The sequence below is a fragment of the Trachinotus anak genome, unplaced genomic scaffold (genome assembly GCF_046630095.1).
Source record: "Trachinotus anak isolate AG129_WGS33_773 ecotype Australia unplaced genomic scaffold, CSIRO_AGI_Tana_v1 ptg000007l, whole genome shotgun sequence".
Taxonomy (NCBI): domain Eukaryota; kingdom Metazoa; phylum Chordata; class Actinopteri; order Carangiformes; family Carangidae; genus Trachinotus; species Trachinotus anak.
This window is the reverse complement of record NW_027273858.1, coordinates 7,490,970-7,518,930: the sequence shown is the minus strand read 5'-3', so window position 1 is coordinate 7,518,930 and position 27,961 is coordinate 7,490,970. Positions and strand designations below refer to the sequence as shown.

Sequence of the window (27,961 nt, the reverse complement as noted above, 5' to 3'; positions counted from 1 at the left end):
AGTGATTTAAATAGCAGGTCAGTCCCACAGCAATACCACAGCTGTAATTTGGCTGACTAACAATACCAAAATTCCAACTTCCCTTCCTTAATTGGTAGTATTTCACAACATTTTGTGAACACAACGTAAGATGCGGGCCGCAGGATCTGCATATCACATGATAGCCTTCATCAGAACAGAATATTAACAGGAAAAGTTAGTAAATACAGACATTTAGTATTTATTTAAATGATGTAACGCAAAGTAAAATGACAGTGGAAAAAATTTATCAAACAGTCGTTTTTCAGCAGAAAATCATTTTAGAGATGGTGGCACAGATACCAATATGTTATGCACATGTACAAACACAAAAGCTCAGTTTTTCCTTTAACATCAAAATATTACATCAACATTATTTAAGAAAAAAAACTAAAATAGCTAAAAAACTAAAATAGACATATACAGATCTGTAAAGTTCTAAGATACAGTACTGTGCAAATGTCTTAGGCACTTTAGACGTTTAGATACTTGTCTGTGTCTGGTTGGTCTCAAGTTCATTCTGCAGCATTACGGCATCCTCAGAAACAGAATCATAAAGAACTATGTTCAGAGCCATGCAGAACAATGAGTGTGCAACAGATGAAGTGGACTACCCATGATCGTAACCTCATGGAGTCAGTCTGGGATCAGGTGCAGAGACTGACTGAGGCCGCCAAGTCCACAGGGGAACAGTGGCCTTGAAAACTGGTGCTGCTGTAAAGGCAAAGGATGGTCACAGCAAATATTGATTTGATTTTGGTGTTTTTTTTTCTGTTTACTGCACTTTGTATTAATTGATAAATTCACTGCATTATTTTTGAAAGTGTCCTTTTACATTTATTGTCTAAATTCTTTTGCACAGCACTGTACATTAACACAAATGCAAGTATGTATAATTGCAATTGCAAAAAGCGCAATAAGGCACAAAGCCCAATACATGCGTAATTTTACATAATATCATATCACTTTACAGCCACTCATTTAGCCACTTATTTCACACGAAGAATTTAAGTGCAGTAAACTGTACAGCATGTGAAGACAGACATTCTTATTTCCAAAGAATAATCTATTAATTTCTATTGTTTTCCTCCTCCTGATCTATCAGCAGTTGCTGGACTCGAAGGAGACGATACCCACTCCCAGATTTCCTTTCACTTCACTCAGAAAAATTTAACATTACAAAAGTTAAAGATGCTCTGACGAACATTTTAATTTAAGGTGCTAACAATCTAAATATTTAAGTATCTGAACTACATGGAGAAACACACTAGTGCAAATTAGCAAGAACATTTAGAGGACACACTGTTTTGCAGAGAATACAACATTTTGATTACTCAGCTCAGTAATAAAAGGGAATAAGGTAATGGCATGCAACAGATGTGAATAGACGGTATTGTGTGATAGACTGATTTTTATTTACTTTGCCAGTATATGCATGTTAGTATTGGTTATTATTGTTACATCTGCACATGATGGAAGCTCAACACTCAGCAGGTTCCTCAGGCAGGTAAATCAATGAGCTATCACTTAAGCAGAAATCCAAGTATCAGTCCGCATACCTCGTCACACTGTGTTTCTGTTATGGTTCAGGAAAACTCACTGAGCTACAGTAAGTTAGGGTTAGGGTTAGATCAACCTCATTAAAAAGGTGTTCCATGTTTTAAAGGCATCTTCCTTTTTACCCTCCCGACGCTTCACTACCTAACCCCTCATCTCAATGGATGCAGTTTACAGGGACTCATCTCTATAAATGCTTTTCTTCAGTGGGGTCTCTGTCAAAGATCCTCCTAATATTATAAAGTAAACATTGCTCCCTTGTGGTGAGAACAAATGAAACTTTGGTCACTTTGTGATAAAACAAACTCAATCTTGACCAGTTTTAATATAGTGCAACACCTTCTTACTTTCTTTTTCTCTTTTTCTTCAGCTGGTTTGTTCATTTTGATTATTCTGACATGTATGCAGAGTAAAATAAGGGGTAGACCAGTAGGCAGTGAATTAAAAATTGTAACAAAAAAGAAAAAAAAAAAAAAAAGAAAAAAAAAAGGATCTATGACCTTTGTTGTCATTGTAAAAGCACTTCTGCAAAAAACAAAACAAATAAACAACACTGATCTATAAAACAACCAGAACTGTTTGGACCTGAGGATATGAGGGAGCTGACCAGCACAAACATCTTTAAAGTAACACAGATCCATGAAGGCCAGGATCTGTTTTAAATGAAGATTTAAGGCGTAAAATTAAACAGGTAACCAGTGAAGATGGTGTTGTTTCTTCTTATTCATACTGTTGCTCTTTCTTTCGTAACAGTGAAATACTGGACACTACATTCTGCGTCAGCTTTTTTAAACAATGCCAGAGTAGAGAGAAGCTCAACAGTCAAAATAAGATGTAATGAGGTCATGTGTTCAGTTTCCGCTGCAGAGAAATAGGCTTTACTCAAGTTTTTTCAGGGATATTGCTTTAATCCCATGAAAAATGACTTTGATGATTTTCTGAATAGTAGTGCTATATATATATATATATATATATATATATATATATATATTGTTGAAACACCTTGTATCTCATGCCCATGTATTATGAATATGATGCTCTGTCACCCACTAGTGCTGCTAGGCATGCACAGTTTGATTGCAGAAGAATGGGTCATAGATGGGCTTATTAACAAACGTGTAGCTTTACTACGCTGCTGACGTTCTGGTGATGGATCGAATTAGCTCTATTTTACGTAATCAAATTATGCTTTTTTTTTTTTGCTTACAACTAAATCTGCCTGTTGTGCATCTCTTACATATTAATGTAAACACAAGAAAGGTTCCTGGTTCACCTTTTACTTGGCATTTTCTAACAGCGGCCCATTTGACCTAACACGTAATGTGCCACAATGCTCAGAGGTTACGGGTTCGGTAGCCCTCAGCCAGTTCGTCATCCCCCATATCAACCAACACTTGGCGTTTCTCGTAACCGGAGGATGCACCACTGGAGTTTACTGTCTCATCTTCATCCAAGTTGCCACCTTCCATGTACCCATGTCCCTCATCATTCGGTTGCCCTTCCCCTGCGACATCATTCAAATCTTTATCCTCTCTTGACACCCCGATGGGCAGACGGAATTCAGGCTCGCTCGTGGGAGTAACAGTAGCTGTGACTTCACTCTCTTCTGAGCATGAATGGAGCAGAGGTGTGGGTGAGGCAGGCTCCACTGTTGCCACGGTGAACTGCTCTTGAGCTGTTCCTGCTGTGTTCTGCGTCTTTTTGATGTTCAACTTTAAGACACAAAGGGGAATTAGTGTTAGGTGAGTTTTGAAATTTACACACACAATAATTATAAGTGGTAGAGTGAACATACAAATGATTTTGGTAAAGTAGTTGAGGCTCTGGTCTTCTTTCTGTACACTATGAAGAGGATAACAAGAACTGTGTTGAGGGCCAACACGCCGATCACGATGTAGATGTATCCTGGACAAAACAGAGGTGAAAGTGAATACATTTAAAAGACAAGCAGCCACACACACAAATACACACACGCATAGTGTCTATCCAGAGAAACCTGTGTTAGCTGGGTCGGATTCTACCAGTTATACATTATACATTAGTTTGTCTCACCCAAACTAGGTGCTTTGCTTTATTATAACACTGTAAGAAGTTGGTGAAACAGCCACCAGATAAACAAGCCAAACCAACAAAAGATGAGGCTGAATACAGACTTCAGGGTAAATCAGACCTTCAGCCTGCTCTCCTCACCCACCACAACCTAGCTGTAACTGACTGTCTCCATTCTTCCCAGCCTTCCAAAACTGGATTTGGACTTGGACTTAAATACCGTGCAGTGAATGCACGATGTGATCTATGTCAGAGAGATTCGACACAGCTCGTCTTCTGAACCCTTTAGTTGCAAGATGACAGTGTTTACAATAATTTCATTAAATATGTGGCCGATTTTCTTTTTGGATCTAGAGGATTAATACGGACAAAAATGTTTGGAATCAGTCCAATATTCAGCGAGAACTCCGCGAAACGACTGCAATGTCATCAAGCTTCCGCAAACCATTATTTCTGAAAACTGACAAAATATGACAGGCTGCCCTTTGAGTGAGCAGCAAAACTTAAAAAAAAGAGTACTCAACTTACTCAAGTCTTGCTCCTGTGGTGCTGCCGGTGGCAGGGCGCAGTACGACTGTGAGGATTTCACTGCTATGTTCTCCACCTCTCCCTTGATGTTCAGACAAGGTTTCTCCTGTGCGGCCTCCACTGGCACGGTCTTCTCACACACACGTCTCGTGCATGGGAAATGGTATTGTTTCTTTTGCACAAACAACATATAGTGAGGCTCCAGCACAGCTCATGTTGCTCATTCACATGTCGCACAACAAGCATATGATGGGATATGTTGTATTTCTACTAATATATACACATTAAAAGTGATACTTTTACTGTTTCTGCCACTGCTAAACCAACTATACACGGCGGTTTGACTACATGATAATTACATGAGGGAACAGACAAGTCTACAGCCACATTCCTATGTGGTTATTGCTTCTTTAACGTCATAACAAACCTTAAGCAGTACAGAAAGTGAAAGTGTGTGCAGTCTTACCCCGCTGTTGACCACAACTTCGTATGTGAACTCAGGTAGCTTTTTTATGCCCTGTGTGTCATAGCTTTTCCTCTGTCGACCTTTTGGGTTGTGATTGGGACTGCCCTGCGGCGTTGGGTGGTGCCACAGCCAGGGATGGATGAAGCTGATGTGGAGATGGTCGTTTGGTTCGGCAGTGACGTTCACCGGTGGGAAGTCCAGATAACCTAGAAACCGAACATGGCAGCAACATTAATTGTTCGTTTAATCCTCATTTCACATTGGAGACTGAGGCAAACTGAGAGGATCTTTAGAAGAACGGAAGATGGAAATGACACAGTTAGACTAACTTGAAACGGAAGCCCAGATACAATAATATGCTACACAGCTGTAATCACTTATAATCGTACAACACAACAGAGGGATTGTGTAGATTTTGAGACAAGAGAGATGCATAAATGCTATACCATCACTACTCACATGTCTGTTCAGCCAGTGTGTCCTGGTAATAGCTGTAACTAAGTCCGTCAAGAGGGGCGCTCACAGACTCGTTCTGACCATCCACAGCAAAAACCTCAAGGAAATAGCTAGTGCTTGAATCACTGAATAATGATAAGTCAGCTTCTTGTGCTGGTGGGTCCACCCAAATCTCCTGAAGGTCCCTGGAGAAACAAAGAAGACAAGAGCAACTTTGTTAAGTTCTGACAAGAGAAAGCAATGAACAGTAAACCCCGGTGATGTCAGAAGTTACATCAGCTTGTACCTGAAAACTACAAATCAATAACTAACAGTCTGCGTTGTAAACATCTGGGATACAAACTTTAAAAGACATCAGCGTTAACCTGGCAGGAAGGGTCGGACGAAAAAATACCATTGGTTGCATTATGGGGAATTTAGGCTTCAGACCTAGGGCTGTAATGATTAATAAAGAAACTCGATTAATAAAGAAACTCGATTAGTAAAAGTCCTTGAGGCTAATTCTTTGTATTGAAGCTTTATTTAATCGACATGATGGCTCAGCAGTCATGGGTTTGTTTAATGTCAGTCAAAACATGGAGGGAGGCAGTGACAGCGCTGCTCTGGAGAATTTTCAGCCTTTGATTAACCTTTTACACCAAAGTTAGTGGGTATAAGTTTTTTTGTTTTTTTAACGTGAGTAAATCCACAAAAAAAAAAGGTGATTTTCTCCATTTACACTGCCTGACGAGTTTAACTTTCCGTTGGCCATTAATAAATATCTTGTTAAATATATGTTATTCACTAGAAACAATTTCAAACACCAACCTGCAAAGGATTTGTACCAGAGCATAACCACTTCATAAATGTCAATTACACACTATAACATTTTAAAGCTATAATAAAAGGATTTCTTATCTTCAATTACAAGATTATAAACATTCATATTCATTGACAAGTCAAGCCCCAATCAAGCATTTGTTTCCATCCATGTATTTATCCATATATATATATATATATATATATATATATATATATATATATACACACACACACACACACACACACACACACACACATATAAACATATTTACATATATACATATATATATTTTATCTAGACTTTAAAGCAGAGACAGTCTTTCAAAATATTGTTTGAGAATGGGAAACACAGATATTTGGTTGGTAATGTGGAAGGAGAAATAAAAACTAACCCTTCATATGGCTTGATAGCCACTTTGAACCTCGTCCCCTGAGAGAGGACACCGTAATCCCACCTCACAGTGTTCTTCAGGTTGTGGCATTGCAGGGTCACATTGGCCGGCGGCTCCACTGCGGAAACAGACACAGAGATGACAGATATTTAGAGGCATTCAAAAGTTGACATTCAACTTCTTTAAACACCAAAACAAAACCCATGGAATTAATATCAGACCGTAGGTGGACCTCCCTTTCACTGACAGAAGACTTTTACCACGAGCAATGAAATACAACAACAAGGCTTTTAATGAGGAGAAACTCCCCCTCTGTGCAGAAGAGATTTCATGAACATTCAGGTCATTTACAGACTCATCTGAACCGTCGCGCTGCCCGTCTTGTCGATGAGTTTGAGGCTGTAAAACTCTGGGAGGCTGAGTCACTAGAGGGCACTGTATGAAAAGTAGTGCCCAACACACTCCCACCCACAGGGGCACAGTAGCCCGACAAACACCCCTACTCCATATGCATACAAGTGCAGATACGCATCAGTTTCTGCAGACCTGGTGGCATCGTGATGATGGATGGAACTGCAGCTTCAGTCCATGAGATGGACTCTGTAAATTAAATCAGCTGGAAAATGTACTGAATGTCTTTTCTGGCACAAACTTAAAAACAGAGGAAAAAAAAAGATACTTCCTACCAGTCTACACCCACTTCCTCAATCCAAAAAAACAAAAGGAGAGCACAGAAAAAAAAAAAGAAAAAAAAGAAAAAAATAGTGTTTTCCCTTTAGGCTAATCCCTTCAATTAAGCTTACTGCTTAATTTAACAGCAGCAACATTACGAAAAGAAATGATTGCAACAGCAGGTCTGATCAGCGCTGCAGAAACTAGTTTGGTTTTATGTACTCTGTGCAGGTTTCTACAAGCCAGAACTTTTACTTTTGGTACAGGAAGCAAGTGTGCCTCATGGTAATGCAGTTACCTGTGTCCACAGACCACAAACACCCACAGATATCATCATACCGATAATTCCTCTGTAGGCCCAAAAGTTTAGATTAAAACTCAGGGAGTGTTTGGGGTTTTTTAAGATGTGAAACTGCACTGTGCCCTTGTGTGGCATTTTATACTTCAATAAATACAATAAAGGCTTCAATCGCGCTTTCAGAGGAGTTACTGAACACTCCCTCACATTTATGAGTCACCACTGTTATCATAAAGCTTTCGAAATAAACAAAAAAAATAAAACATGTACATTTTAGTTTCATTTCCTCTGAGCACTAACATTTACATGCATGCACGTGATAAGAAACTACCACACAAGCAAACATGGAGGTTGAAAAACACAGTGAGGGGTGAGAAGAGTGAAAGAGAAATCACAGATGGTGGCACATATGTACTGTAAAAGAAGTGATAACCGCAACAGTAAAGTCGGTTGCTGAGGGCTGTCACCGCAGGACAGTGCGAGACGCGCACAACTCTCACACACTTAACCACACTATTTAAGTGTCAGGGATATTTTGGGAACACAGTTCAAAAGTGTGACAATTTTTACATATAAACTACAGTAAATATATTATATTATATATTATAAATATATTATATGTATACAGAATTAAGTTTAACTTTAAGAATAAAAAACAATGTTTAGTTTTCAAAGCAACTTTACAGTTTTAACCTGAAGTTTATAAATGTACATTCAAAATCAACCAATAACAAAAAAAGGTCAGAATGTCAAGTTTGAGAATAAGGTCAAGCCCCCAGCTGAGGAAAATTTACTAAACACTGAACGGACTGAAAGGTGAACATGGGTGAAGCAGGTAAGTGTAAGCGGGTAGGCAAGTGTCACCTTACAAAGACGGAGAACAGTAACAACAGTAACAGACACGGTTGATAGATTTATGCCTCCCAGAAAAAAAACAAAAGCAAAACCATCGAGCAGACACAGGAAGACGCTGCAGATGCTATCAGACTATCAAAAGGAGGTCACTGCTAAATGACTGAAAACTTAACTGAGAGCTGCTGCAAAATGAACCGGATGCGAGATAAGATTGTGTAACGCGACGCAAACTCAGGTGCCCAGAGAAACGGTTGTGTGAAAGAGGAATATGCTGTATTATAATTATGTGCAATAAAACAATTCTGTGGATAAATGTTGGCACACAAGTGTTATAGCTTTACATCATTCCACATTTGAATACCTTTCATTTTAGTTTTTATATCTTTATATTATGTCTTATATCATTGTCTTTCTGGTTCAATCTGTTATTCTATTCTATACTGGCACATTTCTGTTGTTTTATACTTTCATTTTTATATCTTTGATTGACTTGGCAACTCAGAGGAGATGAAAGTACAGTTTCATTGACAGTACAGCTCTTGACACATTCAGTCAGAGTGAGAATTCAGCTCAACCACAGCCACAGTCACTTCAAAACGCTTTAGAGAAGTGGTGAGAAGGACAAAAACAAAAGCGATGGACAGCACGCTGAAGAGAAGGACACAAGCTGAACAAAGCACAAATACATGAAGTTAACACATAGAGAAAATGCAGAAACATCACAGCATAACAGAAGGGAACTCAAGAGAGCAAAAGGCCAACGTCAGACAACATGCACGCGCTGTTAACGCTGCAGCACGAGTGCACACCCATACAGAAAAAAGATGCAACAAAAAGAGGAAGCCGGCAAAGAAATAACAATTCAGCTGTAAGCCTGGGAAAATTGAAAAGGTTAAAGTTGACTTCTGTGACTTAACTAGTTCCTGTTCTCAAGTCCTCAGGAAGTTTGTTCTACAGGAAAAGAACCAAGCAACTAAAAGCTACTTCAGCAGATTTGAACAAAAACCTAGATACATTAGGAAAGCTAGTACTAGAGGACCAGATTGATCCATTTGGAATATAAGCAGTGGGTAAACCAGTTAAATATTCTGGGGCCAGGACATTTAATGATTCTTGGAGTTGTTCTGATACTAGTATTGGAAATGCCTCCAATAAAATGCTTTAAATACTGACTCGGGAATTGACGACGATGCCAGGCTATGGGTCTATGTGAATTTCCCCACTGTGGGACTAATTAAGGCCATCTTATCTTATGTATTAAAAAACTTTATAGTTTGACGGGAAAAAAAAGCAGCAGTTTTCCTAGAAATCAATTCTTCTTCACTGCTCTAAAACAGCAGCTTACACAGGAAGCAACTACTATTATAGAACAGCGGAGAAGAACTGATTTCACAAACAGCTGGACTGCGGTGATGCTGCTCAGCCAATGAGTGTGACTCGAGTGAGTGAGTGGGATATAAGAGGGACAGAAAGAGAAAAAGGTGTTAAAGATGTGTTGAGATTGTTTATTATGCAAATGTCGGAGCTGCTGTGGCGCTGCCCCCGTCAGCATTATCTTTCTACACCGAGTTTCCGTTCGATAATGGTCATCGACTATAATTATCCATTGTTGCTGAGCAGTCGTAAAAGTGAGGAGTTCAGTGTCACTGATTTCAGTTTACCCTTGTTCAGAGCGAGAGAGAGAGAGAGCGAGAGAGAGAGAGAGCGAGAGAGCTGCCCTTCACCGAATGTTCAACTTATTATATAAATATGCATATTTCAACACGTCTGCTATGACAATGTGGCGCACATGAAAGCAAATTCAGAGATAAGGTGACCATTCTGTCGGAAAGTCCCAGTAAAGCCACAAGTTGCGCTACACTATTGCATATAGTGACTCATCACGATTGTGTTCAGGGCCTCAGTAATTACTACACAACTGAAACCTTCAAGTACTTTAGCCTCCACTGCACCACTGGTCTTGTTTGTCGACATTCAGCACCAGATAGTAAGCTACTGTTCCAAACCATGCTTCACGACGAGCTGTCAACACCCTTCACTGTGTAAAACACTATTGGAGCTTGTGAAAGCCACAGTGGAAAGATCAAACCACACAGTGTGTGTCATACACAGTGCCAGAGGTACACAGCCGTGCCAACAGTATGCACACCTCCACCACAGTACACAGCATCATGTTATTGACTCACGAGTCCCATAGACCGTGACCGAGCAGTTTATGGGACGGACGCGACTCGGGATGGTTACCCCACTCACCGGATCTGTGAGGGGGACAGACTGAAAAAAAGACTTCATGCTGATCTGAGCTCTGGGTCTGCGTTTACTAAAGAGACGTTACCTCTGGCCGCGAGATGTGAGGCTGCAGAAGTCGACAGAACAGTGTGTGTCAACACAAACCGTACTTATGGATTAGTGGGAAGATTTCTGTGCTCAAAGTCATCATTAAAGTGGACGTCTGAATTTAGTTGAAGCATCTGGTGCTGTCAGACCATGTGTAGCATTTTCTTTTTTTTTTTTTTATACATATGCACAATGTAGGTAGCAGAGAGAGAGAGAGAGAGAGAGAGAGAGAGAGAGAGAGAGAGAGAGAGAGAGAGAGAGAGAGAGAGAGAGAGAGAGAGAGAGAGTAGAGCAAATCCATGTATGTCAATGCAAGTGTCAGTGTGACTTGCACATATGAAGTCGCATTCACACAACACTAGCAGGGTGAGATGGCCGGTAGAGTACAGCAAAGGAAGGACTGCATTTGAATCAACTATTTTTTCGCTGATGCCGATCAAAAAAAAAAAAAAAAAAAAAAAAAAAAAAAAAGCTCACATCAGTTCAGACGCCGACCATTAGCATCTGCTTGGGACATCAAGATTGTGTCACCGTCAGATGAAACCAGCAGCAGTTCGGCAGCTTCAGGAAAAAATTTCGATTCCGCTCACAATTTTCACTTCATGTGTTGGGAAACTGCACATGACTACTGCTTTGGGAAACAGCAAAAAACAAAACAAAACAAAACAAAAAATACACTGGCCACAGAGAGGAAGACTGCAGTGGCAACCTGACCTCAGGTACGACCATTATGAGCAAGGGCTGAACTGCAGCAGTAAGAGATATGAGCAACTCCATACACAGACAGATACACTGGTAGAAATGTGTTTTTTGAAGAATTTACTCTCATGAATTCTTCAGTGTTACTGATAACAGGGCTGTAACTATCTATCATTTTCATTACTACGTTACTATTTTCATTCGTTGTTAATAAGACATTATTAAGGGAATGTTTAGTAGTGTGCTTGATCATTTTTCTGTAAATTCACTAACTGAACTTGTGCTCTCACTGCACTGCTGACTGGACAGGCACCGACTATATGTGACCAGCACCTAATTGCATCGGTGTTTTCAGCTGATCAAGTTGCAGCAATTCCCACAGATGACAGGGATCAATAAATATTAACTTGATATCTCTTGAAATGACCGTTGGTTATGTTCCAAAAACGTCCATGACAGTTTTTCCCCTTATTGTTATCAGCTGCGGCTATAGTTGCAGCCATTAGTGCGCTGACCGCAGCACAACAACAGATCTGACAGCAGGGAGTTGACGTAAGGTGAAGTGTGAGTTTGCTCAGAGAATTTGTCTAGACGTCGTCTTGGCTGCAGCACAATCTGTGTCACTGCAATGCCCTGGACAGCATCCTCCCAATTAATGGCTCTTTCCAACGTCAGCTTCTCCAGTAACTTTATTTGTCCCCAATTTACGATGAGGGGAAATGCATAAAATCATTTTTTAAAAAAACAACAAAAAAAAACATTAAAACACGCGGCACATAAATACAACATCAAGAGCAAAAGATAAAAGACAGTAAATTCATAATAACAGAAACGGAACATTAGTAAATAATAACAACCTTTTCCTCCCAGAATTTAGGAGCGAGATAGGCAGAGGACATAAAAGAGTGCTTAAATTCGAGGGGGTCTGATATAGAGGGTGGGAGCAATCTGAAAGGAGGAATTTAGCTTTCTCAAGAACCTGTTTGCTGTAGAGATCCTGCAGGTTTTCCTGTGTGATACCAGCTATTTTGGTACAGGCATTAACAACCTCATTTAGTATATTTTTCTGTTTTCCAATCTTCAGGGATTGAAACCAGCAGATAAAAGAGAACGTGACTCAATAAAAGAACGATAAAACATTGATATTAGGTTCCTGGCAATCAGAACCTGAAACCTGAACTCTTCTTGTAAACCTAGTTGATATTAATCTCAAATGTCAGTTTGTTGTCTATTGCGGTTCCCAGATACCACAGCAGCTCTACTTTTTCTATATGCTGGCCATCAAATGCAGATTTTCTAACTCATAGCTCTTCATTCTCAGAAATGCATACTGATGCATGTACGTGCTGCAGGTATAGCAGAACAAAAATATTCTTTCTTTTTGCACGTTTGTGGGTTCTGCCCGGTTTGACCCCCGCCCATCTAGATATGAGTCTGCCCACAGACTATGCCATACATTACACAACCAAAGAGCCTTGTGTAATACTGAAAAATACAAAGAGGAAATAAAGAAAAGGAACATAAGTCTTCATTAGCGGGTTTGTCAATCAGCCATGTTTGAGCTAACAAATCTATTTCTATTTATAGCGGTTTCAGAGCTGTTCAGTATCTTACTCGAAGCAGACAACAGAAAAAAGTTCAAACCAAACAACTGGGGAGATAAAAAGGCAAAAGGCAATAAAGAATAACACTCAGACCAACTCAATAAATATTACTAATAATTACATAATAAAAGGGAATAATAAGTAATAGAAAGGACTAATGATAAATAATAATAATAATAATAATAATTAGTATTTCTTTATACAGTCTCTATTCAGAAAACTGATTGACTTTCCAACAAGAAATATGATGAGTGACTTCATACTGAGGATCTGGTCCTGGGGCCCCTGGACCACCGGGGTCCGTCCAATGATCCATCCATGGTTTTAACACTACATGGGGGCTGCACAGGGACGCAGAAAGGAAGTGGTGGTCGTCAAAACAAAGGCCCAGACAAAAACGCTTTCCTGGCTATAGTGTCTACATATAAACCCTCGAAAAGGCCCTCCAAAACGACACACTCTCACAAAGAATACGCATCTTTTATGTGGATAAGTCGCAGGGAAAACACCCACTGGCGCAGCGTGCAGGGCGCTTCCTGTTAGCTCGCAGGGATTCACCGTGTTTTCCCGTGAATGACGAGAAGCCGAGCGGGCCCGTCTCATCTCACATCTTCATTAAAACAAAAAAAAAAAACAAACAAAAAAAAAAAAAACAGCCTAACACTCAGGCCGTGTCGCCGCTTCGTAGGTCGTTTCATACGTTTTGTTTGAACAACTCAAAGCGCTCAGCACATGAAGCAGCCACTCACCGTAGGCCGATGCGAGGGAGCCGAACCAGGCGACGAGCAAAAGTGGAGACAAGCAACCGGAATGCATGGTTTACTGAAGCCAGAAAGTGCGTTATCTCCCCCTTGATACTGTGCGATCAGACAAGCGAACGATTCATCGTGACACTGCGGAAAAAAACAATAACAACAGGCGGGACCGGACCGCTCGTCTCCCGGACCCGGCTGCGATGTTAGCCGAGCTCCGCTGGACGCTCCTAAAAAGCGGATACAACACCGCGCTGCTGCCTTTCCCAAACCTCGGAAATCTAACCCACGCCTACATACACCACTCTCGGTTTGCCTCATGTCAGAGAAGTGTCGTAAAACTGATTTCAACTGCACAATAAAGTCAGATTTGCTCATTGATGTACCCGCTTTCAGATACATGTGTAAATGTTTATCTGTGTAGCCCTTCTCAAAACCAAGGTCACAAAGTGTTTCATGTGGTGCGAATGAAAACACAATATAATAACAAGTTAAAAATTATAAAAGGAATAAAAACTAAGAGAAACAAATCAGGGCAAGTAGCCTCTCATAAGTAAAATGTCATTTATTTGTCATTGGGGTGTTTCTGTTTATGCTGCATCTGTGCAACCCTTATCAATAGCAACTGTACACTGTGTTTACGTTGTACAGGGGCCTTGTAGTGAGGGGATTAATGGTTGATTCAGATTAAAAGTTTGCTTCTGTCTGCAATCAGTAGCATGATACTGTTGACTGAATAAAAAAATTGATGGGAAAAATGATCCTATGTCAAACTTTAACTCATGCTTCATCACTCATGTGCACATAACACTGGGACTTTACAATATATGTAAATAAATCCAATGAGTCCTTGAAATTAATCTTTAAACCACCTTGAACTGGTGTGGATGTGGTCACCACCCTTCCCACTCCACATAGCACCATTTTTTTTGCATCACTCTTTGTTTTTCTTATGCAAAAGAACTTTTTTCCACAGATCCAGATCAGCTTTGGATTTAATAACATGAAAGTCTTTGAGGAAGTGGAGTAAAAACAATCTGGTTTAAGTTAAGACAGTTCAGCCTGACTGTCTGTTCATATACAGAAGTACAAACATTGTGGTCTAAAGATAGAGATGGAAATCCTCTGAGCTGCTTAGATGTTTTATGCAGAAGCATAAAACATCAAGGAAAAAAGATATGAGCAATAAAGTTTATCACCTAAGTCACGCTGTATATTTCAAGCAATAGGCTACTTAAGGGCAGACAGTCGGCCTAGAGCTGAAGGCGCCCTGTGTTCAGACTGGTCACCTCCTTGACTGGAGGCTCAGCTACAGCAGCTGCTCTTGGGCCCTGAGCCAGCTCGACTCCATCAGAGCTATGCTCGAGACAGTTAATGAACTATTGCTTTTAGGGTTTGCTTCTGAGTGACCTGTGGAAACCTTGCCTCATAGCATGCTAAGGCCTAAAGACCTAAAAAAGGGAAAAAGTTACTCACAACTAGTAAAAGTGCTGCATTCAAAATGTTGCTTAAATAAAACCACAAGCACAGGCTATGAAGATTCATACTAACTGAGAGAGCTCTATCACTTTATGTTGTAATTTGTTAATGTGTGTGCGGTTTTAGGTACTTAATACACTGCTGGTTAGTGTAATGGAAAAGTATTGCATCGTATTTCATAACATCCTCATTTGTTTTGTATAAAATCTTAATCTGAAAACACAGTGACTTTTGTGACTAAAGCTGCGTGGTCGGGTAAAAAGAGGAATATTTAGGCTACCTCTGAAATGAAGCAAAGCAGAAGTAGCAGAAAATACTCAGATCTTTATCTTGCTGTTCTGTTAAAGTGGGATTTTCGTTATCTCTGCAGCTTTAATTCAAGATCAAGGTCAAATATAGATATGTCCGACAGCCCTTGAATGCAGCAACAGTTGGCTCATGTTTACGTCGCGTTGTCGGGAAATTACCAGCTTTTCCATAAACTTAAGCCAACAATTCCTCGGTGTTCCGCTCAGATAAATGATTAAAACACTTCTCATGCAGTTATTATGTTAGATATAACTTCCACATACAGCAGCCCACGTAATTGATGTTTTAAAACACAGTTTACAAAATACTAATTCTATACTTGCTGCATATGGCTGTGTTGTGAACATGAGCATACCTCTGTGGCATTTCCAGTAAACAACAGTGTGACCAGAAAACAAAACAAAAACAAAAAACAAACAAAAAAAAAACCAAAAAAAAAAACCATAGGCTATATGAAATGAGGCTCTAGGTGTAACATACCAAGTCTACATGTACAAACTACTGTTTGACAAATATTTGAACCACTAAAAACACAGACTCTCTGTGGGACCCTGTTTGGTTTGGTTTTCTGAGCAGAACAAACATACCTCATGGTTGTATACAGTACTTGAGGCTGAACTCAGTCTACATGAGAGTTACAGCTTCTTCTGTGGGACACTTCCCCCATCCTGACGTCAGCTGGATGTGTGATTTTTCCTCCCATCCTAGCCTCACACTGACGCATTCACATACGAGCTCTTCAGCAGCGGCCTGAGGTGAGTTACACACCAGAAAACCGGGAAACTTATTTTATATGCACTAGCACTGATGGGCTATAAATATAAGTTTGTGTCCTGCAGTTAACCTCTGTAGTCTGTCTGCTGTATATTCTCATATTACATTACATAGCTTTTGCATTCCTGTGTCTGTGTTATGTAATGGAAACGTTCTCGCAAATCTGTTCAGATGGAAAGCTGTAAGATGTGCCACAGATGAACACTGCACCTACTTATGATGGTGGATTACTGACAGATCCTTTGTTTCACTGCAGGATATCACTTGTCATCCTATTGTTAGCCTCAGAGGAGTTTTCTCCTGAGAACAGATGAGACAGTAGAAGTGGAGAGAGACCTAATTTCACTGGGATTACATTTGCAGGGCAACTTTCACCCTTGACCCACAAAAATGACTCTGTAGCCATATTTGAAGCTTGAGTCACTTGAGGCTCAGTGAGAAGTGAGTGATTCATAGCTACACCAGATATTTGGTCATTCATTTTTATCTTGGTGGGTGGAAACTCTGAGAGCTGTTACAGGCAGGACACAGTAGGAAAGATACGTTCCCATCCTGTAGGACAGCGACTCATATTTCTTGACATAAGCAGAGGTGAACTGCTTTTAGGCTGAGTTTTAGGCTCAAGGAAAAAGCAAAGAGTGGCACTTTGAATTCTGACGGTCACTCTTTCTGTCCACCTTCATACACCGGTCTGTGCAAAATATGTGTGAGAGTGATACTGGGATTTGATCTGTCAAAAGAAGTTGTGGAAGAAGCGTTCAGATCCTTTATTAAAGTAGCAATAGCAGCCACAGTGTAAAAACACTCTGTTACAAGTAAAAGTCCTGCATTCAAAATGTTACTTAAGTAAAACATATATCATACAATTGGATTGTAATTATTGATGCATCAGTGTGTTCATCACTTAAATGTTGGTCCTGGTAAAGGTGGAGCAAATCTTAACTACCTTAAATGCTTTTGGGTAGTTTAATCTACAAAAATCATTCTAACTTCACTTTCTAATAACTATCACATGAGATCAATAAAGTCTTATCTTGTGATTATATTTTGAATTATTATTAATGAAACTATTAAAAGTAACTATAACTAATGACTATAGTTATCAAATAAATGCTGTGGAGTAAAAAAATACAAGATTTGCCTCTGAGCTGTAGAGGAGCAGGAGTATGGAACAGAAGAAAATAGAAAATAGAAAATGGAAATACTCAGGCAAAGCACAAATACCTCAAAATTGTATGTAAAATCTGACCTGATCATTATACGGAGGCTCCCACTTAACACAAATAAAGAAGAGACAGAAGAAGAAGAGACACGATGAAGTGAGCCGCGAGTAAACAATCACTTGTTATCTGTTAAGGACTTTTCTGACAATATTCTTAACTCGGAATACTATTATGAAAAAACACTTATATATTTTTGTTCTGTGGACCTTTACGGACTAATGGATTATAAATAACGGAGGACTGGACAGAGAAAACAGCTTCTGGACCGTCGAACAGGTAGAGAGAATCACCTCCTGGCTCTTAAATCTGGTGCACCATGCTGGTAGATGTTAATAAATCAAATTCATGTGCTCATGGTTACCACAAAACAAATTGAATATTCTAATTCTATAGACTCAAACTGATCTAACGAGGTATAGCATGCATATCGTGACAAAAAAAATCATTACTCAGTCAGAAAAAGGTCAGTACCTTCGGAACAGGCTGTGGACGGGCCAGCGGAGCTTAATGGAGACGCCATGATTAAGATTTTCCATAAATAATAGTGCAACACTTGGGGATATAAGCTTAGTTACTGGCAGAAGAAGTTTTTTTCTGATCAGATGCTTCTATCAACTTTACAAAACATTTCGTCGTTGCCTTTCCAGAACTGTTTCACATCACTGTTGAAAAATGATTCTGTTTTATGGTGTGATTTTATGATGTTTTATGGTTTTAGGCACAAAAGTGACTTGGTTATCTTGAATCTTATGTAATCACCTGCCCACCCCTAATGCCCCATTCTCTGTTCAATATATCACATTATCGTACATCATTTCCAACGCAGTGTTGCTTCCCAGCCGGTCACATTATTGGACCAGTCGCATGAGCACTGAGGAAAGTGAGGAACCAAAGAAATGCTTAAAGCTCCATTTGTCCCTCACTGATAATCTTTTGATTATCGAAAGCTTTCTGCTTGTAATCCTGGAAGCTGGCTCTGTAAAGTTTGTGTCTTGCTCCTCTGCTGCTTGTACTCACAGCAGAGACGGTGAAACACTCCGATGTATCAGAAAGTGTTGAGTAACTTCTCAAACTGCTCTTGCAGCATCATCCACTTACATATATCTCTGAAGGAGGTCATTTTATTTGACTTCCCCAGCCTGTGGGGAAGACTATTTCTTCCTATATCATTACATAAAAAGTCACAAAGATATAGTTTATTTTAATTTTTAAAAAAAGAAAAAAGAAAAAAAGGTTAACAATTGAAAACAGCAGGGCACTGTTGATTTAAGCGAATATAACCCAAACTGCAATAAACAGTGCGTTTTTGAGGGACTATTTTCAGCTGCGGATTTGATTTGGTGAATATTTAGGGCTGCAGGACGGTCTCTGCTTGTCTGTGCTTATTATGATTCATTGACAGTAAGAAAAAAAAACAGAATATCATTCAATTTATCCTGCAAAGCACAGCTGATCACCTAATCCACACGGCCTAACACTGCTGTCGTCAAATTGAATCCCTTCTTTTCATCCTTAAACAAAGTTCCTTTAAAATTTCCCCATACAGGATTTTATCTGCTGTGAGATATTCATATCAGCAAGCAAAACAGAGAAAAGTAAAGACCCCTGGAAGCCCCGGAAAGCTCACTGAGCCACTGGTGGACCAGTTCATACAAACTCATGCTATGCAGCCAAACATTGTTCAAACCCACAAAACTGTGTTCTAAATTCTAGCAGAGATCCCAGATCTAGCAAGTCCATCAGTTTGAACTTGAAATAAATCATAAATGATGCACAAGATATAAGATTCCATTTCATGGAATGGTGCATCCATAAAATTCAAGGCATCTTGGGTTGGAATATTTTGCTCTGCAGAGCTGAAATAAACGGACACATAAAATATAAGAATGTGCAATGAGAAGATTCCTCAGACAAAATAAAAGGCAGAAAACTGGATTTTAGATATACTGTAGATTCACTTCTATTTAATGTTAACTCAAGGCCAAAGGAGGAATGTAGCGGTGAACTCTGTCCTGGCTTCAAAATAAGGCACAAAGCCATGTTTCTGGTTTGATATTATTGCCAAACCAGAAAATCTACCCAGACCTTTTGTAAAAGCCAAGATTTCAAAACAATGTTTTCTCTGGAATCTCAGAGCAATCTCCACAGTTATAATTTTGTGTGTGTGTGTGCGTGTGTGTGTGTGCGTGTGTGTGTGTGTGTGTGTGTGTGTGCGTGTGTGCATGTGTGTGTGAAATTCAATGTGGGCTCCCTGTGCCAGACAAAGTATCCCCAACTGTAGAGCAGGAAGAACACACCCATCACAGATTCCACATCCTCTCTCCTCACAGCAGCGACCTCAGACCATTTTACTCCGATACCCAATAGCAACAATCTCCTGCATGAAAGTTGACTCACACTGAAGGAGGGTGGGTTTACATATGTGACCTGAGTGTTTTGTTTTCACATAAACAGTTATTTCACTCAGTCATGCCGGCTTTAACTCTTGTTTGGGCATCTGCCAGAAAACTGTCAGGAATATTCACTGATGTCGAGCTGCTTTTATTCCTCTTTGCAGTGATGCACGACAGCAAGATGGAACAAGTTCACACCCACTCCCTTGGGACAGTCAAAACTTGTAGCTGTATGAACTGAATTAGTTCACTCCGAAAGTATTTAGATCCTTTCTCTTTTTTTCACATTCTGTTATGTTTGAGCCTTGTGCTATAATTGTTTACATTTTTTTTTTTTACCTCATCAATGTTCACTCAATACCCCACAATGACAAACGAAAACAGAACCCTTAGCTCTGACTATGAAATTTAGTTCAGATGCCTCCCATTTCTCTTGATCATGTTTGAGATGTTTCTAGCACCAGGCCACGAGGTGGAAGGAACTGCCTGCAGAGCTCAGAGACAGGTTTGTGTCCAAGCTCCGATCTGAGGAAGAAAAAAGCAAAAAAAAAAAAAACAAAAGTGGCCTCCATAACTCTTAAATGGAAGAAATGCACTCTTCCTAGAGCTGACCAAACTGAGCAGTCAGGGAAGAGGTGACCAAGAACCTGATGGTCACTCCAGCTGACGGATCATGGAGCTTGTGGGTGTATTTTTCTTACCTTAACTTCTTCTTATATCAAATGTGTCTTTTTTCTGTAGGCTCAGGTGTATATACCTGAACACCAGTCGGCATGCTGCCCGAGACTCTCCTCCAGCAGTGATGTCGGCCTTCAGGCCTCCTGCTCCTCTCCTCTGTGTGCTGCTGTGTGTGTCAGTGGCTCTGCAGCGCTCCGACCTGCGCCTGGCTTATGTGACACACAACAGCTTTTTTTACTACTCCTGCAGCCAGGACCCGCAGCCCTGCAGCGTCCCATCACTTACAGACTGCAGATGCAAGGACATTCAGCTCTCCACGCTGCACAACCCCCAGTCGCACTCGTCACCCGTCTTCCGGATGAGACGTCTAACTGTTTGGTTCACGTCACCACTGAACACGGCACGTCTCCTCAACAACTCTGAGGTGAGGCACCTGACTCTGATCCACTGCGGTCCTGGAGGATCCTCCAGAGGGACACCGTCTTCTCCCCTGGAGGGACATTTTGCCGTGCAGCACCTGGAGAGGCTGACGGTGATAAACCTGCCGCAGAGGCCGCTTCACAACTGTCCAGATGCAAACAGAGCCAGGAGCACAGACTCAAACACCGACGCAGATAATAGTGCTCACCTGGACACAAATAGATACAAGGATAGAGACACATACCTGGACCTGATTGCGGACATGAAGAGAGAATCCTTGGGTTTGTTCCCACCCCAGATCCAAGACATCTTCCTGGGCAGGGAGCTGGGAGCAGCGTATCATGAGCAGGCCAGACTGGGGATCATCCACAGCTCCGTGCTGGAGTGGGGAGCAGTGGTCAAAGCCTACACAGTCCAGACACACATAGACAGTGATGGTGTGCTTCCCTTTCCTGACCTCCACCTGCCAAAATTACCAGAGACATCTGTCATATATGTCAGCTTTGTGTACTGATACAGAGTGGCATTTTGAGGGGAGCAGGTGGGAACAGGAGGAAGTGCAAATGCCTTTATCCTCTGTAAATGGGATATAAAGTGTCTATTAGTTTACAGATTATGTTGCATTTAAAATTGGGCTAATAAATACGTTTCTTCAAGCTGAAGCTGAAGCTAAGGAGGAAAACAACACAAAGCTGCTCCAAATCTGCTCCCTGGTAAATGTTATTTTTAAAACTTTGTAAGAATAAACACAAAGAAACAATGAAACTGTTTCCCAAACATCAGGGCATATTGTTTGCAGAACTGCATTTATTTTCTAAAAGTGTTCTGCTGGTAAAGTTGTTGAACTTTCCTGGAAAGACAGGGAAAAGGAAACGAGTTTTGGATATTTTGCAGTTGTTTTCATGTGCAGTCGCTTTAATTATAATTTTCCCATGTGAAGACTTTGCACAGCTGTTTACCAGCATGTTAGGACAAAGTATGTCAAATAATGAGAGACCCTCTGTGGGACCAGAACAGCCTGCCAACCCCTCCAGCTCTAGTGTCCTTTGTTTTCAAATGATGTGTATACTGATTTCATGATATAATCCCAAACAAGTGTTTGGCAGTTAAAAATGTAGTCATCTGTACTCCCTTGTTCTTTCTCTGGAGCTTCCACCATGAGGTGTGTCCTCAAACAGCTCTGATCCGGCCGCTGTGTTCACACTGAATGTGGCCTGATGCTGATGACTGAGAGTTTCCAGGCTGATGTCCTGCACCAGTTTGTTTTTATAAAGCCGGATGCTGCAAAAAGATGCAGTGTCTTTCAAAGTTATTCAGTTAAATGAAAACAGAATGTGATGCACAGATGCGCTCGGGTTTCAAACATGAGAGTAGATTTTGTTATATAACGTCAATGTAAGATTAAAACTTTGAGAGCTGTTCAGATTTGACTCTAATAGCAGGGGTGGTGCCTCACATTTCTCTCCATGAGAAACAGAAGGATTTACTCATAAGCCAAAATGCCATCACCACAGGGAGGACATCGAGCTAATCTGGATTTGTGTGCAGGATGAATCCCTCTCAGCTCATTTCTATAGCTAAACCTGACCTCTGACCTCTGACCTATGACCTCTTGTCCCCGATCAAAGGCAAACTTTCTCAGACTTCCTCCTCTGGGAAGTCGCGAGATTATTTATACAAATCAGTGTAGAACAAACGTTTGCCTCCGAAATTGAACCACAAGATGGCAGCAGATACATTTGAGTCAAACAGACTTAGCCTGAAGTGTTGAGGGTGGACTGAGCAGACTGTCAGCTTGAGGGAAAAGGTTGTTTTTTTTTTTTTTTGGTCCTGTTATTTTTATTTTTATTTTTTTAAAGTTTAGTGAACGCTTAAAGAATTCAGTTATTATTATACCTTATACAATGAACATGTGTCATGACACATCTCAGCACTTTAAAGCTTGTGAGGAATGTTCTGTTTTAGGACAGAGGTAGCCTACGTTGCTAAGCATGGGCTGATATTTATTTGTTTAAAAGAAATGAGCTTAACAAAGTCATGGCTTGCATTTGTTTATACAACAAAAACAGAAATAAATGATTTACTTATTCATGTCTTGTGAATTTAAATCATGGTCATGATTTCTTGTATTTTCATATTCTGTAGCTACGTGATTTGTCCAAATTAAATCACTAATAAGAGTCAGGCACATACTATAATAATATAATACAATCTAAATGAAAAAAAAAAGAATGTGGCAAAAACATCTTTGATATTTGGACATATATGTGCATGATGACATGGTAGCATTTCTAATACTGTAGACACATGATCCACATCTTCTGATGGATTAAATGTGCAGAGTAAAGACTCTGCATAGCTCTGTAAAGTCAGATAGAAAGGTCAGTGTCACAGTTTGATTTTTTTGCTTTGTTGTTGTTAAATGGACATTTGTTCGTCCTGAAGAGGCACAAGCTGTATCTGTCAGGTTAAAACCACATAACCAACCCATGACTGCATCTGACACCTGCCAGAGAGCCGCGTATTTGCATGATAAACGCGCAGCCCATCTCGTTTCCGCCCCCTCTGAATGCGAACTGATGCCGCCTGTTGATCCCGCACCTGAGAGGGTCAGCACCCGACACACACCGGCGGCAATTACCGGAGAAATCACCGGAGGCGGCGGCGGCGGTGGCGGTGGTGAGGCAGCCGGGCTCCGGAGGGAGGATCGGCCGCTCTCCTTATGGAAATCAACCCTCTGTGCTTAAGGGCTGGTGTGAACCGTGACCTGCACTTGGGATAAATCTGAAGACAAACTACCTCCAGTTAAAGCAAATCAATTACATGTTCAGTCTGATGCTGCGCTGCCCTCTGAATGCACACTGTAAATATTTATGTCAGTCTAAAAAGGTGGACAGGCCGGGACTAAATTGGATTGATTTTAGGTGGTGGTCCCCCCCCCCCCCCCCCTCTCTGCACCCCTCCAAGTGAGGCTTTAACCACGCTGCCGCCGTCTCCTCACCGGCAGTTTAGCAGTAAAACATTTTTATAATCAGACGTTATTGTTCGCCGCCTCCTTGTGGGAGATGCGCCCATGTTCATTTTTTAAAAGGGCAAATCAGCCATAATTCAGTTTATAAACTGCGGCGCGCAGGGGAGAAATGCCTGGATGAATATTCATTAGAGCCCGCCCGAACTGCCACGCTCGGTGATTCATTAGGCATATGTAAATATCACTCACTTTAATTGCCCCTAAACTGACTCAACATAATGTTGTCATTAGCAAATTATTACTTATTTGTGATAGGCTACTAATGGTACGGTATGGCGCACAGTGCTGAAGCTCCACATATATGATTGCAATTACAGCTCTTTTTATTCACCGGGTGACCGCGGAATCTGATGGATGTGTGTGTGTGTGTGTGTGTGTGTGTGTGCGCCTAAGGTGCCAACAATTAATTTCACTGACATAGGCATGGACCATTTGAGTTTATGCACACACACAAACGGAACTCAAACTTCTTAAGCCTAAACGTTGTGTCTTATAATCATATAGAAAGTTGAATAAAAAAAAGTTAATTAAAAATAACAAGTACTACAAAAAAAGTTAAGATTTACTTTATAATAGAAATGTATGTATGTATGCTGATGCCACAAGAAATAGCCCACATGAGCAGCCTGCTAGATAAGAACAAAATGAATGGGCAATTTAGAAAAATAAAGCAGCCTAATGATTTTAAAGATGGGATAGGTGTAAAGAGACAGACAAAATGTTTTCTTCATAAATGGAAAAAACACTGGTTTTCTGTATCTAAATTATTCAGTGACTGATGTTCAGCTGAAGTCCTTTAAAAGTCCCGTTCAATTAAATTGAACTGGAATCTGCATTAGCCTACAGAAAAAACATTGTGAGTTAAATTAGTTTGATCGTGTTATATTTAGAGTTCATAGAGTATATCTTGAATGTTCTATCACAAATAATTCTGATGAATATGGTTCAAGAAAAAAGCTTCTTTTTTTTCTCATCTTGCAAATAGAGCAGATATTACTGGTCTGAAATAACCACATTGAAATACATCGTGGGCCCATGTTTAGCCAGATGTGTACAGATTAAAGTTTTGCAAAATTCATAGAAAATTCACGAGCTTTATGTTATTTTAAGGAAATATTCCAGGGATTAATTGTATTCTGTGGATCTACAGCTGTGAGATTTATTCATCTACACACAAAGTTTAGCTTCAGAAAACAAAACTCAGCATTAGGATTCTGACATTTACCTAAATCCTCTGACTCTAAACTCTTCCATGACTCATAACCAGAGGCTGCCTCGTTTTTGTTTTTTTTTTTTAGATAAACTACTGTTCTTTCTTTTTTTTCCCCTGCTTGTCACAGGCTGCAAAACACAACTCGGTTTGGAGTTGTTTTATAGAGGCAGCAGCAGTTTGAAACAACAACCATGACAGAACAGGCCCACAAAACAGAGGGACAGAAAGACGGGGAGGCAGAGACAAATAATAGTGTATGTGTGTGTGTTTGTGTGCACGTGGGTGCGTGCACGTGTGTGTGCATCTGTGAGAGAGTGTGAGGGAGCTAATAAAGTAATGTGATGGATGATCTCCTTTCTCCCGGAGGGACCAGCACCATGTAAATTGGCCCACACAATGCATTATGGATAAGGCAGTTGAGATTATAGCTTGTTAATGTGTCCTCCCTCTCCCCCCTCCTCCCCTTCTTCTTGCATCTCTCTCTCACTCTCTCTCTCTCTTTCCTTCTCTCTCTTTCCATCCCTCTGCTTCGGCTCAGGCAGTGACATGGTCACCTCATTGTCGGGGCGCGTGGGTCTTTTAGGTGCAGATGGAGAGGGAGAGGAGCTGTACTGCAGCGATCTGCCAGGCTTAGTGGAGGAAGTTTGTGTAGCTGTGTGTGTGTGTGTGTGTGTGTGTGTGTCTGTGCTATATTACTCACATTGTGGGGACAAAAATGTGTCACATCATGAGGACACACTTCCCATATGGGAACAAAAGCTGGTTACAGTCAGGTCATCAAAGGATAAAAGTCAGTGTCCTCATAAGTGACAGAAGCAGGTTATTGTGTGAGTGTGTGTGTGTGTGCACTATCTTTGTGAGGACCAGTTTAGGGTTTGCTAGTTAGTGTCCTCACAAAGATGGATGTGTGTGTGTGTGTGTGTGTGTGTGTGTGACAGCGAGCCAGCCTCAGGCAGCCAGCAGGGACAGTCCATCGGCAGGGGCCAGGGCTGTGGACATATGTCTCCTCCCTCCCTCAACCACCCTACACCCCCCGTCAGTCCTCCTAAGAGGGTGCCAAACCCCCTCCCCACAACCTCTCTCCACCCTCCCCTCACTAGTTTGGCCCCCTCCCTCCACCTTGCAGGCCTGTCCAGGGACCTGTCGGGCCATCTGTTGAAGCAGGACCAGAGGAGCTGGTCTCAAGGAAATGCTACTGTAGCATGTCTATGTGGCTTGACTCGCTGTCGCTAACTAGGAGGGGTATTGTGTGTGTGTGTGTGTGTGTGTGTGTGTGTGTGTGTGTGTGTGTGTGTGTGAGAGAGAGAGAGAGAGAGCTTAGTGGAGATGGAGCATGTGTTGGTTACTGGGTGTCCCTGGGTAGAAGGCCCCTCACAGCAAAAACTAGAATGGCACTCAGTGGAGCGCGTACCTCCGCCAAGGCTAATCATTTTCTTCCACCAGATCTGGATTATTATCTGGATCTGCACCAATTAGCACAAACTCACAGATCTCAACACCATGAATATGTCTGATGCTTTACATCAAGATTCATGCTATATTTACTGAGAAAATATCAAAAAATGTCCTATCTCACAATGTGAAGGAAAATTCTAACAAAAAATTCCCCTTTAACCAGATCCACACCACATTTTAATGGGTTCTTCGCTGGCCCACGTCCCATCCCTCCACCAAGTTCGGTGCAAATTGGTTTGGTACTTTTTAGCATAATCCTGGTGACAAACAAACAGACACGGGTGAAAACATAATTTCCTTAGTGGAAGTAATGAATTGTTGGATATTTCCTTCATGTAAGTTTGGCTTTAAAGGACCATGGAATTAAAAAGTCTATATCTTACTATAAATAGAGGAATCTCTACCGGTCTGTCTACTTGTCTATATTTCAATTTTCTCGACCACAGCTCATCTGATCGACTTCAGACTTGGCAGGTGTGTTCCTGAGGACCCGAGGAAGTGCACTGCCAACTGTGAAGCAGTGTTTTCATTGTGTAACGCTGTATTTATTGTGCTTCTCACTTTGCAAACCAAGTTGTTTGAACGCATTAATCTGAGGGCGCGGGTCACAAATCTGAGGGCTTGGATATGGATTTCGGCTTATAAACCATGTGCACAGATTCCTGACCCCACAGACTACACATTTACACAAGGTTTTTGTTTTGAAGCGTTTTGTTTGTTTGTTTTTTTTTCTTCTCTCAGCTGCATTACCACAGGACCAAGAAATTGAATTTTTACTGTGACGGATCATCTTTCTCAAGTAACTTAAAACTTTTATAGTTTAGAACTATCGACTCAAACCTTGCGGCACGCTTTGGAAAATGGTCAGCAGGGATTGTAAAACGTGTGCAATTTTCACTCATTTAGCTAACAACATTCAAAAGCAGCTGTATGATCCTTTAAGCAGTCTAATAAACAGGAGTCCAGGAGCCAGCAGGAAAGAGGCTGAATGATCCCACTGAGGGCTCGACACCTGCACGCACTCAGCTCACCAAAACAGCTGCTGCGCTGCACTGATGGCGAGGTCTCTCCCTCCTGTTAGAGATCTGCTCAGGAAATCAGATCTTTGTTTACTCTGTGCGGCTTCAGTTATCTTTAGGGTACAGAAACCTGCTGCAGGAATCTTCTTGTACGGGGACATTAAAACTTCGCTGTGACAGTTTACAGACTGTCCATTTCTAAACATTTGGATTTTTAAAAAAAATTTTGCTCAAGGACTCAATCCTTGTGTTCAAAGGTGCACAAAATACAGGAAAGTCACATCATTTCTTTTTAGTCACAGGGTTAGTTACTCTGAAGGTCAAATGTGCTGTTCCTTAGATAAATTTGTCATTAAGTCACAACTACAGATGAAACAGGCATGCTGATTGGCTGAATCCATGAACCCGCCAAAAGACATTCAGATGCAAAAACTTTGTCACACCTTGCTTTCTTTTTTTTTTGTTCTTTTGTTTTTGTGTAGT

General features: G+C 40.8%; 2 protein-coding genes across 2 annotated transcripts; one reads left to right on the top strand and one right to left on the bottom strand.

Moving 5' to 3' along the window:
* Positions 1-200: 200 nt before the first annotated feature.
* On the bottom strand, positions 201-13,752 carry gdf10b (growth differentiation factor 10b). The gene is made up of 7 exons (XM_071480206.1): positions 13,482-13,752; positions 6,268-6,385; positions 5,078-5,259; positions 4,619-4,824; positions 4,153-4,324; positions 3,371-3,480; positions 201-3,287 (listed from the first exon to the last, which is right to left on the bottom strand). The coding sequence occupies exons 1-7, from the start codon at positions 13,546-13,548 to the stop codon at positions 2,910-2,912; spliced, it is 1,233 nt and encodes a 410-aa protein (XP_071336307.1). The 5' UTR covers positions 13,549-13,752; the 3' UTR covers positions 201-2,909.
* Positions 13,753-15,923: 2,171 nt separating this feature from the next.
* LOC139622697 (uncharacterized) lies at positions 15,924-22,851 on the top strand. The gene is made up of 2 exons (XM_071480205.1): positions 15,924-16,027; positions 20,404-22,851. The coding sequence occupies exon 2, from the start codon at positions 20,465-20,467 to the stop codon at positions 21,272-21,274; it is 810 nt and encodes a 269-aa protein (XP_071336306.1). The 5' UTR covers positions 15,924-16,027; positions 20,404-20,464; the 3' UTR covers positions 21,275-22,851.
* Positions 22,852-27,961: the final 5,110 nt, after the last annotated feature.